The 18,196-nt window shown below is 42.1% G+C and overlaps 1 protein-coding gene and 1 long non-coding RNA gene across 4 annotated transcripts in view; one reads left to right on the forward strand and one right to left on the reverse strand.

Annotated features, from left to right (window-relative positions):
* Nucleotides 1–9,140, reverse strand: part of LOC142827232 (uncharacterized) — a 28,104-nt gene extending 18,964 nt beyond the window's left edge. The window contains exons 1-2 of the long non-coding RNA XR_012901826.1: nt 9,065–9,140; nt 8,677–8,974 (exon numbers count right to left, since the gene is read on the reverse strand). This is a non-coding gene — a long non-coding RNA (uncharacterized LOC142827232). The remainder of the gene's footprint in view (nt 1–8,676; nt 8,975–9,064) is intronic.
* The window catches only part of COL15A1 (collagen type XV alpha 1 chain), a 275,709-nt gene continuing 258,283 nt past the window's right edge, over nt 771–18,196 (forward strand). Inside the window, exons 1-2 of one of the 3 annotated variants that reach the window (XM_075921580.1) lie at nt 771–1,074; nt 1,175–1,257. In XM_075921580.1, coding sequence (XP_075777695.1) covers nt 1,064–1,074; nt 1,175–1,257 — 94 coding nt within the window. In that variant the 5' untranslated portion in view covers nt 771–1,063. The remainder of the gene's footprint in view (nt 1,075–1,174; nt 1,258–18,196) is intronic. The other 2 variants (XM_075921581.1, XM_075921579.1) reach the window with 2 other exon arrangements.

Consider the following 18,196-nt stretch of genomic DNA (forward strand, 5'->3'; position numbering starts at 1 on the left):
GGAGTGGTGATGAGGTTGTTATTGGAAGCATAAGTGTGAATTTCTGCTTATTCCAGCAGAGTGGTAATTTAAAAACTAAAATTATTAATGTCTAGTAAGTCGTTAAGGTTTAGAATACACAGCACTTAATTTCATCTAAAGAAAGTTTTATAATTTGGAAAAAGTTTGTTTGATTAACCTCCACCTTTTTTTCAAAGAATTTTTCTTTGGGGAGGATCTATGCATAAGGAACGGTGTGTGGAAAAAGCATTTTTCAGAAAGTCAGATGGGTGTGGCAAATTCACACTTTTAATGGAAACTTAAAAACCCTTGGCTATAAGTCATTATATAACTATATACACATATATGTAGAGGCATTAATATAGACATCATCTCTGAATTCACATTAAGGGTGTACATTTTTATAAAAGGGAATTTTTATAAATGTAGGACATGCCAGAGATAAGAATGTGATTAGAAATTTCTCTGCGATGACTGTACCACTTACGTCCTTGTTAACTTGGACATATACTGCAGTTGATTGGGGGTGGTGTGTCTTCCTTCTTTTATTCATTACTTTAAAATGTGCTTAATTTATAGCTTGGCTAATCTTTCTGTTTGGAGAAATGTTAAATACTATACAGAGATACACAGTTTTGTCTATATTAGATGGAAGGATGTTGGAAGTTATTGGGTAAGGGAGTGGAGGTGATGGAGAGGGAGTGGGGAAACTCTATCAGTATTTGTTAGAGTATGTATTCTGTAGTTAGATGCAAGACTGGAAAATGACAGCAATGACAGGAGGTGCAGCAAAAGTGGGTCTCCATTAATAAGGTAGGGAATAAGGTTAAGGAGTTTAAGGCAGTGGTCTGAAAGGAAAATCTAGAAGGAGTCAAATTTCAGTTGGAGCACTCATTGCAATGAGTCACTGAGAGAGCTTGAGAGCTGCCTTTGTTTCACTCATGTCTGAACGTTGGAGGAGACAACAGATTCCAATTTTTGTTAACTTTTTCTTTTCAGAAGTAAAAATTCATGATCACTGAACATTTTCCCCACTTAAGGTCTTTCAACAAACTTTTAAAAAATGCTCTCAAGGTAAGAATGCTAACTTTTTACTTTTTATTGAATTTCTGCCTTTAACTTTTAGTCTTATTTTTTTCTCTTTTTTTTCTCCTTCTTGGCAAATGTGCTCCAGGCATTGCTGGTGGCCCTGGAATTTGCTACTACTGTTCTGGGGTTCATTTCTCCCTGTTGTTTTAACGGCTCAGGTCATAGAAGGTAAGAAACGCCTCAGATCACTTTTTAAAATTGAGGATAAGGGTTTCTTTTGAAAGTCACATTCCTAATGTGGAAAATAGTTGTGCATTTTACATTTCTAATTTATTTGCTGACTGCTGTTCTCAGCTTTACTTGGAGAGGTTGCTGCAAGTTAAGAGCTTACATTTCCATTCATTCTGTAATGGTGGGGGAGGCTAAAATAAATAAATTGTTCCCAAAATGTAAGCGAGCATATGATGTGCTCTCTTGACACTGAGAGTGCAATAAGAGAAAAATCACTTCATGTGTTATATGGTGTATATAAATTACACTTGGATTTACAGAGATGCAGAAGGGTAGTAGGAAGCAGTTAGATGGGGATAAATCTGACATTCTGGTGCTAACTGGAACAAGTGCTTAGTGATTTCAAAGGCATTCTGTGATGCTGCTTCTGGGTATATATGAACTTGTGCTCCAGAATGCTTGAGAATATTGTTCCTTTCAGAGCTCTTCAGTTTTGTTTTTGTTTTTTTGTCTAACAAGCTGAAATGAAAATCTAACCCATTTACTTTTGTGAATGACAATCCCTTTCTATATGTATATAATGTGAGCTCTGTAATATGGTCGATACCAGCCTTACAGTTTATATAGATATCACCTTTCAGCATATTTTAAAAGATACTGTATTGATTTAGAAGTTTACATGCTATTGGAGAAAAAGCAAACAGACTGAAATGTTAGTTTTGCAGCACAGATGATAAGAGTTTAACTCCTCCTTCAAACAGAATTAATTCTGGATCTTAATTTTGTAAGCAGCACCTACGTTCTAAGGTAACGGGAGCATTAAAAAAGTACTGCATAGAAAAATACAAACTGGAGATTAGAGATCTGAGTATTCTTCAAAATCTTTTCCCTTTATTTCTTTTTTCCAACTGAGGCATGCCGCCCAGTGTGTGGCAATGTCACAGCAAAAACTGCAGCTAGTTATGCCTTTCATTTCACTGGGAGGTATGCCCATGTCAGCAAATGCTAACTGCAAGATTTTTTACATATTGGGCAAGTATGATAGGTTTCTGAACCACATGTAATTTATGAATGCTACAGTTGGGAACAAACTAGGAGAAAGAGGGGATGGATCACTTGATGATTACCTGTTCTGTTTGTTCCCTCTGGGGCACTTGGTATTGGCCACGGTCGGAAGACAGGATAGTGGGCTAGATGGACCTTTGGGCTGACCTGGTATGGCCATTCTTATGTTCTTATTACATGTATTTCATTTTCTGTTGGTACAGAGTATGTTTCATATACTATTTGGATCAAACTTAAAGCATCGTATGAAGATTTATTTCTCGTGTAAAGCTAAATGCAGCAATACAATAATTAAAATGTTTATCCTGGACTGGACAGTCAGATGAAGACACATAGGACATGAAACATAAATAGAAATCTATATGTGGTCATGGCTATAGGGGTCATACATTCATAATCTACCATATATTTGAGAGAATTTGTTTATCTGTGAGCGAGCGAGAGCAAGTCTGTCTGTCCATCTGTCCGTCTGTTTGTTGAAGAACTCCTCCTAAACAATAAGAGCTAGGACCACCAAATTTGGTATGCTGCTTCCTCTGATCATAACTTAAAGCAAGGTCAGGGTTTGGTTGTGCTAGGGAGGGGAGTTTGCCCCTCCCCTCCCCCCGCATACCATGATGCATAAAACCATGCAGAAAAGTGACAGAATTACCAGGCTAATGAAAGGGGCTGGCTGGGGGTGCATCCCTCACCATTCCAGGACTTCCCCTGCCCCAGGCCTCCCCAGATGCCTTTAGGAGGGTGCCCCCCCAAATTCATATGGAAACATTGCTGGCTGTTCTCCTTTGTCAGAGTGTGAGGGGAAAGTCCACAGTTTGCTCCATTCCTCACTCTGGCTGTGTCTAGACTACAAAGAAAAGTGAGAAAAAGATGCACAAATTGCAAAGCGCAATTTGCATATTTTTTCCTGCTTTTCTTCCAAAAGAGACTTTTCCGACATTTGGCCCATCTACTCTGGGTCAAATGTTGGGAAAAAAGCCTCTTTGGGGACATCCCTTCTTTCTTGTAGAATGAGATTTACAGGGATGCTGAAAAAACGTGTCTGCTTTTCCGAATTTTTTTTTCAGAAAAGCAGACACGTTCTGTGGATACCTCCGGTATCCCAGAAAAACTCTTCAGTCTAGACGTACCCTCTGGCTGGGGAGTTCAGTGGGCAGATGGACCTGGACTTGCCCTAGCTGGGGAACAGGGACCTTTCCCCTAGCTCTGCCTGCTGGAGCTGCAGTGACTATGGAGAGAGACTTCTCTCCTGGTCCCAAGCTGCTCTGCAGAGAGAAGGCTGGCATAGTATTAACTGAATTAATAACCCAACCATGAAGTTCTTGCAACACATAGATCTAGCCACCAGACACAGAGCAGTAAATAATATAAATTACATTCAGTCTTGTAAGACGCTGGTTGTCTTCACCTACGTACAACTGACTTGAATGTGAGTTCAGAGTATTCAGCCTCTTTCAGTATTGCTTCCATGGCTCTTTGACTGGTTATCTCCTTTGTTGCACAGATAAGGATCAAGTAATAAATATATTTGTACAAAATGGTATGCTGAGATATAATAGCAGTTCCATAAACTGCTGGAAACTATTTCCCATTAATACATAGAGAGTTCTTGCAAGTAATTCAGTAATCATCCGGATAAATGCACATTTTCCCATGTGTGGTTTAACTGCTTGTTTCTGAGAGGAGATTAGAATTCTGTCAATTTTTAAGCTTTCTAACTAGCTGCTACTGCTGACACAATTCCCATGGGTACTCAACCCAAGAAATATATTTGCCTGACTTTTATTCTCTTTAATGTTCCCATTTCCTAAACACTAATAAACTCTTAGCAGACTATGTCTACAAGTCTCTTTCAGCATTACTGATTTCCTGGTTCCTCCTAGCCTTTGATTATCTGGGTATTGCTTCCTACTGTTACTTGGCTTCTCCTTGCGCTCTCTCGTTCTCTCTCCCTACCAGCCGATCATGATTTAGAGCCACAATTTGGTCCTGCCTCAAGTACTTTATTTTACAACCTTCTGTGTTATAGCTTATTTCTTGGCAGTGATTTGTACATGTTGTTATTGTAAATGTGTATTTTTTTCTTTGCTATAAATTAGTCTTTATCAAGTGATTCTACACAAGGAGATGTAGGCAGGTAAAGTTTGGAAATATTAACATTCCCTGTCCATCTATTTGAGGTTGGAATCAGTAGTTTAGAGCCCAGTGCAATAGAGTTACCTGTGTGTGTGCAGAGGAAGAGTGACAGAATAAGCCCCATACAACTATTCTTGTTAATCTGGGAAGATGTAAACTGTGAGAGTCTCCACATATCTTGTAAACAAGATACGGAGCATTGTTTGGTAGCATCAGTAAGCAGGAGGATAAATAGGTCATACTTTCATGATACAAGTAATGGGTCGGTCCTGTCCTGGTACTTCATCAGCCAGCTTATGCCTGGACCTTATGCAGATTCACACAGGAAAGTGCACATAGGTGGGGAGTGTAAGTTGTCTTCTCTATTTGCATGACCCATGTAAGGTCCAAATAAAGTTGCAGCCTCTGACCCAGATCCACAAAAAGACTTAAGATCCCAACCTCCCATATTAGTGCCTAAGTTAAAAATTAAGGTGTCACTGAGCCTCAAAACCCTCACTTGGTGCTGCCTGTCTCTGTAAGTGCTCATCACTCAGTGCTGACATTTTTACGGTAGATCAGGGGTTTTCAAAGTTGGGTTGTGGGCCTGTCTGGGTAAGCCGCAGGTGGGACATGAGATGCTTTATTTATCTAGGGCCGTGTCCAGACTCAGGGGTTTTTTCGGGAAAAGTAGCCTTTTCCCGAAAAAACTTCCCCTGCGTCCAGACTCAAGCCGCGTTCTTTCGAAATTATTTCGAAAGAACGCGGCTTTTCTTTCGATGGCGGTAAACCTCGTTTCACGAGGAAGAACGCCTTCTTTCGAAAGTTTCTCTTTCGAAAGAAGGCGTTCTTCAATGTAAAGAGGCCGTCTTCGAAAGAGAGCATCCAGACTCGCTGGGTGCTCTCTTTCGAAAAAGCGGATTTCTCTTTCGAAAGATCCGCCTGCAGTCTAGACGCGATCTTTTGAAAGAGGCTCTTTCGAAAGTTGCTTTCGAAAGAGCCTCTTTCGAAAGAAGCCTGCAGTCTAGACATAGCCTAAGTGTCCCTAGCCCTGGAGCCTTGCAACTCCCATTGGCTGCAGTTCATTGTTTCCAGCCAAGAGGAGTTGCGGGAAGCAGCATGGGTTGGGCCACTGCTTCCTTCAGTTCCCCGAGGCTGGAAACAGCGAATCACCATCAATAGGAGCTGCAAGGCTCTGTGCCTCAGATAAAGTGTCTTAAAGCCCACCAACGGCTTACCCGGGGGTGGGCTGCAACCCAACTTTGAAAATCTCCACCCTACATGTTTGTTTCTCCAGGCACACACACTACTGCCTTGGACAGGAGTCCTGCTGCCTATCTCATACCTAACTCATGTCCTATAGACAACCACCTAACCTCAAGATGATTCTTACCAACAACCACAGGACATACCACACTAATACCAACCCTGGTACCTTCCCTTGCAACAAACCCCGCTGCCAGCTTTGTCCACATATTCACTCTGCTGATACCATTATTGGACCTAACCCAGTGAGTTATAAGATCAAGAACACATATTCCTGCTCATCCAGAAATATAATTTATGCTATCATGTGCCGACAGTGTCCGTCTGCTATGTACATTGGACAAACATCTCAGACACTTCGCCAAAGGATCAATGCCCACAAAACAGATATTAGACAGGATCACAAAGGAAAAACAGTTTCTTGCCATTTCAACCAGAAGGGACATTGTCTCAACGACTTGATTACCTGCATCCTGCTTCAAAGACCTTTTAAGACTACACTTGAAAGAGAATCCTCTGAACTGTCATTCATGCTTAAATTTGACACTTTACACCTAAGCTTAAACAAAGACATCTTACCCATTACAAAGATAGCTTCCCCAATTATCACCTCTAATATCATTAGCTCACAGACATTTACCTTCCCCCTCCCCATCCCCCTTCTGTTCTGAAATTTGATTTGTCCTTTTCATATGTGTTCATTTTTTAAAGTGTATACTTTGGTATATATGGTTGTGACAATTTTCTTCCACTATTTGATCTGAGAAAGTGGGTCTGGCCCACGAAAGCTCATCACCTAATAAACCATCTTGTTAATCTTTAAAGTGCTACATAGTCCTGTTCTTTGTTTCAGCTACACCAGACTAACACGGCTACATTTCTATCACTAAGCTCCAGTGTGATTCTGAAACGAGGTACAAATAGGTGTTCTCCCAACAATCTTCCCTGCAGGGCCTAATCAAATAGGCACGCTAACCATGCACAATTGTTAGGGGATAGCATTGGCCTCCCATATAGCCTTAGTAAGAACAATCCAAAGCCCAGGATCAAGCTGTAGGCCAGGAAGTGAATGGAATAAGGTATCAGGCAAGGAGTTCAAGGCAGGGGGCAAGACGGAGACAAGGCTGGATGCAAAGAGGGGCAGTAGGAAGTGCAGTTTGGAGGGGTGGTTAATCAGGCAGCCTGCAGCAGGTCAGCTGTGCTGAGGAGGTTGCATGGAAACTAGCTCTGCTCCAGGACCTGATTCCTAGCAGCACATCACCTGATAAGTGGGAAACCCAAGTGCAAATCCTTTCTCATCAGACAGAGGGTGGAACTAAACAAAGATCTGCCAGATCTTGGATGAGTTGCCCTGACTACGGAGTGAAAGAAAATAAGGGAAATTGGCCATAGTGTGTGGAGTTAGCTGTGCACTGCCACTGTTCTTGCAAGAAACCACACAGGTGACTCACTCCAGAAGAGGAGTTCCCAGCTGTGGATTCCAGGCTCTGAATTCCAAGGTGAGTTAGGTTCTTCTCTCCAGCCAGGACCCAGTGAGGGTTTAGGGCACAGGTCTCTCATTGGCACCTGGTATTGGCTAGCTTAGGTGGCTCTCTGCCTAGCATACTGACGTTTTTGGCTCCATACTCAGACACCTACTTGTCTCTATGCATTTTACAGAGGACCTAGGCTTCTAATCCAGACTTTGTAGATTCCATGGGCTGGCTAGACCACCTAAAATGTGGGCACTGAAGTGCTAAGAATACCTCCACAAAATACCTCTTGTGGGTTTGGGCTTCTATGCTTTGGAGACTGCAGGAATAACTCCTCACTGCTCATGCTCCCTCTTTATGTCCATGGAGGTTTTTGTCATCCCAAAAAGGGGTGGAGAGGAGGTGGGACTGTACCAATGGGGGGAGTACTATCCCCTTCAAAGAGATATTGCAGTGGATATGCAGCCTGTGCATGCCCAGGAGATGCAGGAAATATTTTGCCCTACTATGCCAGAAAGTCTGCAGTGATCTTCCTGACATGGTGGCACTGTACCCCCTCATTGTGAACTCTGCTTAAATGGCCTAATCAAATCCCTAAAACTCAAGCAACTGATTTTAATACAACAGTAAAATCCAAGTGCTCTGTAAGACAAGAATTACTTGCTGTAATATACATTACATTTCACAATTGCAAGTTTTCCCACATGACACAGTGCATTATCTTAACTTAGCTACCAGAGCATCTGGTTACTATATCTCCAGAACCGTTTTCATTGTACGTGGAGCTAAGGGTGAGTAAAATGTAGAGTTTTTTTTGTGCGAGGGGATAGTGTAGATCCTTTTAACTGTTTCATAACACAGAGTGTATGTAAGGCATCTCAGTGAGTGCTTGAAGTTGGAATATTTGGCAGTTAATTAAATACACTGTTTACAAATTCTTGGAAAAACCTATCTGGCAGTGAATGATTTATCTGGCCCTAGATAGTGCTGTCCAGACTAAGCCCTGATGTTCAGAGGCACACTGAAACTTCCTTTCACCTCCTTCTGCCCCACTCTGCTGGTTAGTACATGAGTGGGGCATCCCTGGCCCATCCCTCTCTTGGTCCCCTGGTGGGTGATATGTGCCCAAGAGGAAGCAGAGTGGGAGAAATCCTAGCACTCTCTAGAGTGGGCTCAGAAGGGGTAGCAAGATCATTTGCTCTTTCCACTGCAGACCCTTGTAAGGGCCGGGCAGAATTGGCCACTGAATGTTATCAGACCCATTGTGGAGCTGGTCAGATTGTGGAAACCTAGATAACTGCACTAGATGAATTTTTGCTCCACATAGTACCCTATTCTATTTGTCGAGAGATGTGTCAAGAGCCTATTAAGGAGAAGTGATGGAGCCAATTCACTTACATTGGCCATTGCCAGCTATTTAGGTGCAGATTGTTAGAGTTTCTGCTTCCAAGTCATAACAATGCCTCTTGTTTCGCCATTGAAAAATGACATCCCCTACCTTCTGCTTGATGTCAATAAGTGGCGTTGGTTACTCAAAGCCTGCACCTTCTACTGCTCTTGAAGTCAATGGGAGGTGAAAGAACCTGGCCTCCTCTAGGATGGTGATGTATTCCCAATCTTGGCATCAGATTTGGAATTGCCGATTGTGAATGCTGAATCTGAGTCGTGATAAAACTTGAACATTGGGAGCCTTTTAATCATCTTGCTCTCATTTCTTCACAAAGCCGCATTCATTCTTCTAGATGTCAAAATATCCTGGGCCTTTCAGTGTGGTATACAGTACTTCAGAGACATTGCTGCAAAAGAAGATGGGCTTATTTAAGGAGTGATTTGCAAATGTGGAACCACATACGGTATCTAAATATTTTAGGTCTGAGTCCTCTTACTTTTAAAGAGCTTTCAAGCTTTTTCATCAACATCTGGGTTTTATTATTAACAAAGCTACCCAGTGCTGGCCTGCTGTAAATAATACGCTCAGCAACAGTTCACAGAAAGTAAATATTTGTCTTTTTTCCTTGGATCTGGGTATACAGAATGGCTGTTACTAGGTTGTTGACATAAACTTTGTCCTAGTGAACCCTCAGTTCTAATGAGAGCCTTCCAGATTATTGACTCGCATTGACTATTGGCCACCTTGCTGGAATTCAAATATGTAGGCAGATTGTATTTCTGCTTACAGTGTGCCAATGCAGTGGGTGTGGAAAAGAATGCACGTAAATAGTAATTATATATGCGTGAAACAGGCTCATTATCCACTGCTGTAATGATGGCAATGTTGACAGGAATGGTCTGTTTCTTTCATTTCTCTTCCAAGAAAGGAAACAACTACAGTAAAGCTTGACTGCAAAGAGTACTGTACAGTATTTCATACAGATAATGCAGATGCCTCTAATCTTGTTCCATCTCCAAAGTGAACATTTGGACATTGTCAAATTGCACTTCAGTCTAAATTAAATAAGTCAATTCATATCTTTATAAGTGTCTTCAGGGTGTTAGCAGCTGTGCAACTTGTTAATATACTGCCTGTTCTGATTTCATAGTTGTTAAAATCCTTCCTTATCATTATCAAAACAGAGCCAGTTTACTTGGAGAGAATTAATAAGGATAATCTATATAAACAGTTGAAAGATCTGATAACACCTGTGGAACAAATTTGCTAACTAAGACTTGTCCTATCATTTGCTGTTCTAAATGGATTAGTGTACCTGGTGCTGCATTTTGTCCAATAGCTGCTCAGGACAAAACCCAGCATATTGGCTAACTTGCTCATCTGAGCAGCTGAAGGTTCCTAAAATCTTTTGAGGGGAAACAAGTAGAGGTGCACGTGCATATAATAGATTCACATTTGCTATGGGGTTGGTGAAATCCCATTATAGAATATATTACCAGTTTAGGGTGTCTGCCTTGCTTTTGACCATTTGCTCTGAGGTTGACATTCATCATTGTGAGACACTCTGGATAGTAGCTTAATTATCACAGTAAGAGAACATATTCCAGCCATCCTATTCCTAAACCCACGCCAGAAATGGGGGGTTGCCAAAAATGCATTGAGTGTGGTACAGGTAGCCTCAGAGATCCTTCACCTGTGTCATGCTCTCTGAGCATATTTAATTGAGTTGTTTTGAGGTCTTCAGTTTATTGGCAAGGGAGTAGCTGAGGCTTAATCAGGAGACACAGAAGAAGACAGACCCTGGGATGGATTTAAATGGTAGGCCCACACCTATGTTAATTTAACACTGAGGACTGGGGCTATAGGCCCATCTCTCACATCTGTGTGGGGCTACAGGAACACCTACAAAATCTTCAGGTCTCCTCTTCTTACAGGATCACGGTCCACCAATGAAATCATGAGTCTTGTTTACCATCTGGGAGCTGGGCTTTTTGAGCCTTTATCCATACTGGAGGCTGGCTACAAGTTGCAATGTGATGAATTAACATTCCTGTATATTTCTGATATTACACTTCCAAGCTCTGCCCCTTTCAATGCCTCCATTATTCTGTGAGGAAGATGGGAAAACCTAACAGATCAGTCCAGGAGGGAAAAATTCCTTCCAGATCTCGAAACGGTCCTCCAGTCAGACCTTCAGTCTTCCCCCTTTCCCACCAGCTCTTACATGAAAACTACAAAGAGGAGGGGGCAGCAGCGCTAAAGAGGTTAGAAGGTCCCAAAAGCTTGGGAAAAGGATTATATTAATGGGACAGTGAAACATAGGGGCCAATCGATCCTTGCTCACCCCTGGCTGGTCAATGGGAATTAGAGAGCCAATGGGCTACTTTAACACCAAGTTTGTGTTTGGGTCTCTGGTTCAGTAGTTACTACTGTGCATGGACACCCATTTGTAAAGATATTGAATCACTGTCAAAGACTCCAATAGATATTGATGTCTGTAGATTTATAAGCATGATAATGTGAGGTTTAAAGTTGTGTCTTTTCTCATGTTAGCGTATACATCTCCATGGCGCACATATGGTAGCTTTAAAAAAAGAGAGAGTTCTAATCTCTATAGTCTGTGTAGTATTTGCATGCTGCTTTTCTTCCACAGTAACTTGCATTTTTTTCTCTTAGGAAATCAGCGACAATCTGTTTCAGTCTAGGCTAGGACTTTCAAAGAGCACCTAAGGGAGTTAGGTCTTGTTCCCTTTTGAAATCCCAGCCTAGACCTCCAAACTAAACCCAGTAGGGCTCATTGCAGACCCTATGCATCTACTTCTTCACTGCTTGGGCAAAAGAGCCAGGGAGTTGGGCCTAGTCAATGTTTCATTGAAACAAAGAATTTTTTTCACCGGTCCATTAATGTATCTGAAACAGGCTGTGACCATTAATATGGTCTCTTTTGGAGCATTTTCCCACAACAAATCTGTTCAGGTCATCAGTAATTTTCTCCCACATGGCCTACCCATGACGTGACGGTTGGTGCAAAGATATCTAGGCAGTATTTTGAGCCATGCTGTGCCAGATTCATTCCAGTCAAATAAAGGAGGAATGAAGGTGCAGTAACTTGCATTTTAATGTGCATAAGTCAGTGGTGAAATGAAACCTATGCAATAAGCCTGAGTAGCAATGCACAGCTTGGATACTAGGGGGTATGTTGACTTGTTGTACAGGCGATAGGAATAAAGAATTCTCCTCACTACACACCACTCTCACTAGGCTGCAAAATGGCTTTGGAGTTGCACAGTGGCTGGTGCGGTAGCCTGGCTCTGTCCCTTTTCACATGCCAAAGAAAGTCCCCACAGAATACTGCTCCCTGAGGCTAAGGGCGATGTCCCCTTACCTCAGCTCCCCAGGCATTTTGCACTCTCAAGGCAAAAGTTCCTGCAATTCTGCTGCCAAATGAGCCTCTGTGGCTGCAGGGGCATAATTTGCTCCTTTGTGTATTATTACCAGACGGCTTCAGATCTACGTCACATGATCTTGATGTCTCACAGGACTCTGGAGGGTAAAAGCCTTTTTAATAAATATGGGATTTTATTGTCTAATCCAAAGTTTATTCAAATGAGCCATGCCTCTTTGAGTTTAAAATTTGTTGGAAATTTCAGGACAGCAAATTTTCATGTGAGAGATTCAGCACAATATGCACCAACGTAGGATGGAAATTGCTCAGGAACAGCTTCTCATGATTCTGCAAATGGCTGGACTCTTTCATTTAAAAATGAAATGGGGGAAAAAAAATAAAAGCGAGGGAAACTGGGAACTTTCAATCTAGTCAGTTTAACAAAATGACTGTAAAAGTAATTTCAAGACTTACAATAGCCAATTTGAGATGTTTTACAACCGTGGGTTTCAAAAAATGCTTTTTTCACTCTCATATCACTGAAAAATGGACAGTAATGAAACAATCAAGCCCCACTCAGTAAATTGCAGGATTGGGGCCAAAGTGCTGTCAGTTGCACAAAGTTAATGGGACAAATAGAGATTCTTTTCCTATAATCTGTCCATTTGTAGTAATCTTTGGTATTAATTATCGCCAAGGACGGTAAAACCTTTTCAGTTAGAAGTTTGATTTTTTTTTTAAAGTTAATACTCTTCCTGGGAACATTGTTCAAAAGATTCAGGTCATGTTTTCTTTGAGACTTGGAGCCCTGATGCCCAAGGGTATGATTTCAATGGGATTTAGCTGCCTAAATACCTTTAAGGATCTGGGCCAGGATGATTATTTAAGATTTATTATTGTTATTTTTAATCCAAAACGGCACACCTCTTCCTGCCATTCTAGAAGCAAAATATTCATGTTTTGATTCAATTTGCCTAGCAGGGCTTTACTCTTTGGATCTATTGACATAGCTATAATACAACAAAAGCAAGACAAAGTAATCTCCTTTAACTCTGACTCCCATTCAACAGAATTAATATACAGGCTTGAACAGTTAAAAGATTTGTTTTCTCCACCCACTATTTGCAGCATTAGTACAGTAATTACTCATTTAACATGTGCTCACTTAACACGTTTTTCCAATAGGACCATTTTTTTGTAGGGAACATTTTTTGAATAACACGAACGTCCCCAAAATAACATGAAAATAATCAAGTTGTGGACTACTTCGTACGGCAGTGTAAGTTGGTGAAAACAGCGGTAATACGAATAAGCAGTTGAATACATGTGGTCACAGCACTCCTCTGCTCACTCGCATGTTTATCTTTGTGTTTTTAACAAACCACAGTAACTTGTATTGCTAGATATCTAATGTTGACGTTGACAACCCAGCACCGACAAAAAATTGACTTTGCCACCCCCACCTGAAACGCAACCCCCACCTTTTCCATTATTTTTAATGGAAAAATTGACCCCGCATAGCACGTTTTCACTTAGATGCATTTCTGAAAATGTTTGAACTATAGTGTTAAATGAGGAATTACTGTATTGCCAAATGCTGAACCAGTTTCCTCCAGATCTCCAGGCTCCTCAAATATACTGTGGAGGACTGAGCAGGGGATGCAAATTCCTGCTAAGTGCTCCAGGGTCGGTTGCCTTTTAAGATCTATTCAGCAATGTTAATATGTGACCATTTTAGAGAGGATTCTTATAACTCCCACAACTAGGGTTGCCAGGTGTCTAGTTTTGAACCAGACAGTCTAGTACAGTGGTCCACAACGCGGTGTCCATGGGCGCCATGGCGCCTGCTGGGGGATTTCTGTGCGCCCGCTGAAACATCTGGGCTGGCCCCGCCCCCGGCGCGCGGCACATGCATGGTGCCGGCTCCAGGCGCGGGACACATGGGTGGCCCCTCCCCTGGGTGCGCGGCACATGCGCAGGGCCGGCCCAGGGCACGTGGGCGGCCCCAGGGCACATGTGTGGTGCCGGTCTGGGGTGCGTGGCTCGTGGGCGGCCCTGGGCGCGTGGCCCATGCGCGGTGCCGGCCCGGGGTGCAGTGCCGGCCCGGGGTGCATTGCCGGCCCCTGCCCCAGGCACGCGGCACATGCGCAGTGCTGACCCCGGGCGCATGGCTCGTGGGTGGCCCCACCCCCGGGTGCGTGGCGCATGCGTGGCCCCGCCCCCGTGTGCCCAGCACGTGAGTGGCTCTGCCCCCGGGCGCCCGGCAGCCACGCAACGTTGGGGACCACTGGTCTAGTATTTGAGTATCTGTTCGGGAAACAAGTTGAGAAAATATAAATGTCCAGATTTTCTAAATAAGATGTAATGAAGATTGTGATGTAATGTCAAGTGTGTCCAGTATTTTTGTTGAGACCATCTGGCAACTCTACCCACAACACTTCAATGTGAGAGCAGGGAAAACTGACACAGTAATAGACAAGCACTGAGTAAGCACTGTGCATATTTGTGACTCAAAAATCAGTCTTTGACCTTTTAGAGCAATTGACAGTATTCCTGAAAGTGTGTTAAAATATTTCAGCAAATTTTATTTTAAAAATTTTTCATTCCTTGCAAGTGTCCTGTAAGCCTTGTCCACTATCTATTTTTGTTGGTCTGGAAAAGTCACTGATTTCTTGAGAGAATTAACAAACTATAATAATAATTTCTTAGGGTACGTCTACTCTGCACACTTATTTCGAAATAAGCTATTGCGGAAGAAATACTCTAAAATTGCTTATTTTGAAATAGCACGTCTACCCTACAGGGAAGCCTCAAAATTAGTCCGAGGCAGGCTTCCCCAATATGGACATGCTACCTTGATTTAGAGTCCCACTAGGCACTGGAGAGTAATTATTTTGAATGGCCCTGGGGAGGCGCTATTTCGAAACAGCAGCAGTGGAGCGTCCACTGTACAGCTATTTTGAAATAGCTATTTCAGTATAGGTGTTATTCCTCATGGAATGAGGTTTATAAGAGTTGGAATAAGCTGTCTGTTGTTTTGAATTTATTTAGAAATAATGGAATTGCTGTGTAGACACTCACATGGTTATTTCAAAATAACTGTGCTGTGTAGACACACCCTTAGAGAACTTAATCATACAGAGCCATACTATGCTAATGTTTACATCACACGGAATATCTGGGAAAGAAAAACTCCATGAGTTTTAACACAGAGACTCTCCTTCAGATTCTCCTGTCAGGAAGTGGAATTTACAATCGCACGAGGAAATCCCTACATATCAGTACATCTGCAAAGGGTTAATGTATCCTTGCAGGTAGGCCCCATACCTCCATGGTAATCCTTGCCAGCCACCATTTTGTGGGAAAACCTGGATAGGGAACAGTATGAGTATCCTTTTAAGAGTCTTGGGGTGGAATTGTTATATCCCCAATAATTTCCTACTCTGTGACATGGAAAGTCAGATTACTTAAATCAAATGGGAGGGAAAACCAAATTCTGATTAGTGCTGAGTTGATTCGTTTTGTGAACTTTTGAAGAATTCACATGGTATGGATATCAAAGTTTGACTTCGACACAAAGTGCAGTATTATTTGTTGTTCCCGTTCTGACAGGGCCACTGAGGGTTGTGTGCAAAAGGGTCTGTTTGCTCTGTCTCCATGGTAATTGTTTTGGAAGGGCATGGGGCGGGATGGGAGGGGAGAAGGGAGAGTGTTCAGTGTCAGATTGCTCCCTCGAATCCCCAAAACTTTTGTATGATCCTGCATTCTGGTTGGGAAGGATTGAAAAGGGAGATGAGAGAGGGGTAAATATGCATGGCTCCTGGATGTTAAGGGCATAGCCTGCTCTCCAGAGCTAATGAAGTGCCTTGCACTAAGAACATTCAGTCAGCAGGCATTATGAGTTTGAAAAGTGCAATGCAGAAGAGATACTTCAAACTTCATTCTGGCCTTTGAAGATAAGACCCATGAATTGTCCATGTGATTGGTTAGGCAATCAGTGTAGATTGGACTATTGGCATTATACATGCTCCTGTCAGTTCATTCTGCATAGCTGGCAGGCTGATACAGGTTGGAGTTGCAGGAAAATACCCTGGAGCCTCGACGGTTAATGCTCCACATCACCTCTTGGCTGGGTAGGAAGTATTTCATCAGGTTCAGCCATGCCATTGTCTTCTTGCCAGCAGCTTGTCCTTAGAGCTCTTTTTTTTTTTTTTTTTTTTTTTTGCCAGGTTGTGAGTACAAGTGATCCAGCTCCTTAATTTACACCATATCGCTATGTTGCTTTCCCACATAATATACACCCAATGGAAGAATTTAATTGCCAAAACCCACTTTCACCACATCCTTCCCCTAGAACTGCAGACTCAGGTATTGCAGAACTGGCAAGAGATTGGGTATCAAATCTACCTCTAAGATGGAGCTCTGCAGAAAATGAAGACAAGCCCCTATAGATCCCAGGCCCTATACTCATGTGTCAGCTGCCTCCACACATTTCCCAGCCTCCCACTCCCAAAGCATTGACAATATAGTGAGCTTCCAGGCTTTTCTGTATTTGTTCTCTCCATTCAATTCCCTGCTTCTAGGACTGGATCTCAGAGCACACAGTGGTAGGTAATGGTGCTCAGAGTAAAACTGATTTACACTCCTACTTTGGTGTAGCTTATGGTCAATGGCAACATACTTACGCTTCAGAAGTAGAATGTTTTCCAATGTTTTGCTCCTTCACCAAGCCAAATACTTCTCCCTGCTGCGTTAGTGGCTATGCTGGGTAAATTCTGCAGAGCAGCCAGTGGTGTTATGGGGTTACCTGTGGATAACCTATGCCCGCCACATTTTATGACCATATTACTCTTGCCACACCAACTAATGTAAAGAGAACAGAACTGACTTGGAGCTCAGTTTCTTTTTCACTGCCAGCTATGTGTATTTTAATGAAACTGAGGAGGAAAGAACTCAGTCATATTTATCAACAAATTCAAGCAACCCTTCAAACGTCCTTACATGCAGTGGCTGTGTTGTGATAGTTTTTCTGGAGAGCTACAATTGTCGTTTGCTGCAAAACTATTCAGTTTGTCTGGCTGCTGGGGTATGACTCATTTCTGGTGAGGTAATTCTTAATTTCAAAGGACTGAATTCAGATTCAAAGGAGGTCTTACTCCACAAATGGAAAGTATCCCTGTAAAATTAAAAACAGACTTAAAAAACAATAAACACCTCATGGCTGGACTATTTTTCCCCTCTAATAATTACCTGGCTTGATTTGTAGAGAGACGTTAGTGCAAGATTATAATTTAGAAAGACTTCTTCATAAGAATCTCAGAGGGGTAGCCATGTTAGTCTATAATTTTAAAATCATTGAGTGGTCCTGTAGCACCTCATAGAGTAACACAAATATATAGTATCATGAGCTTTTGTAGGTAAAACCCACTTCATCAGTTGAGCTGGAGTAGAGAGTCAGTACAATGAATATAGAATTTTTGAGATGTGCCCTGGAAGAAGAGGTTGAGAACACACTGTTGCTCTGTCCAGCAGTTCACCACAGATGCTCTCCAGTTTGTTTTTAATGAACAATTTATTACTTTCTCATTCACTAGTTTGTTTGCTTGTTTGTTTGTTTGTTGTTTAGTGGACCAAGATTATTAATCTGTGCAGTAGCACATAGTGAGATGACATTTTGAAAAAATTCTCACAGAGTTCTGCTGCCCTAATCCAAGCCCTTGTATTACTCTTCCCTCTCAGATTTGATGAATTTTGCTAGGTACCATCGAGGTTTTTAAAATCAAGTAAAGGAAATATAATGGGAACTGCCGTCTGATTTATTCCAAATTATAATTGCTTAAAATGCAGTGTGGTTTGAAAAAGAGGGGGAAAATAGCCCGTCAAAACAGTTCAAGAATAAGGGGAAAAGGAGATAATAACATGGATGGGACAAAGATACAATGTTTGGGTTTGTCTGAGTAACAGTAGGTTTCAATGCTATTGCATACCCAATAGATTCTACATTACTAGCATGGAGGTGGCCTGTATCCAGAGCCAGGAAGCAGATGACTGACTCTATTAGGATGGGGAAATCTGAGATGTGGAAGTGTGTAGTGGGATAGACCTAATGGGAAGTCTTTGAGGCTAGGTTGGAGTCACAAGAAGCAGGCCATAACAAGTGTGCATGTATGGGGAACCTGAGGGGTAGAGTGGTAGAGGTAGGCGAGGCAACAGCAAGGATGCATCTCAGGTGTGTCTGCCTAA

This window comes from Pelodiscus sinensis, chromosome 2 (assembly GCF_049634645.1).
Source record: "Pelodiscus sinensis isolate JC-2024 chromosome 2, ASM4963464v1, whole genome shotgun sequence".
NCBI lineage: Eukaryota > Metazoa > Chordata > Testudines > Trionychidae > Pelodiscus > Pelodiscus sinensis.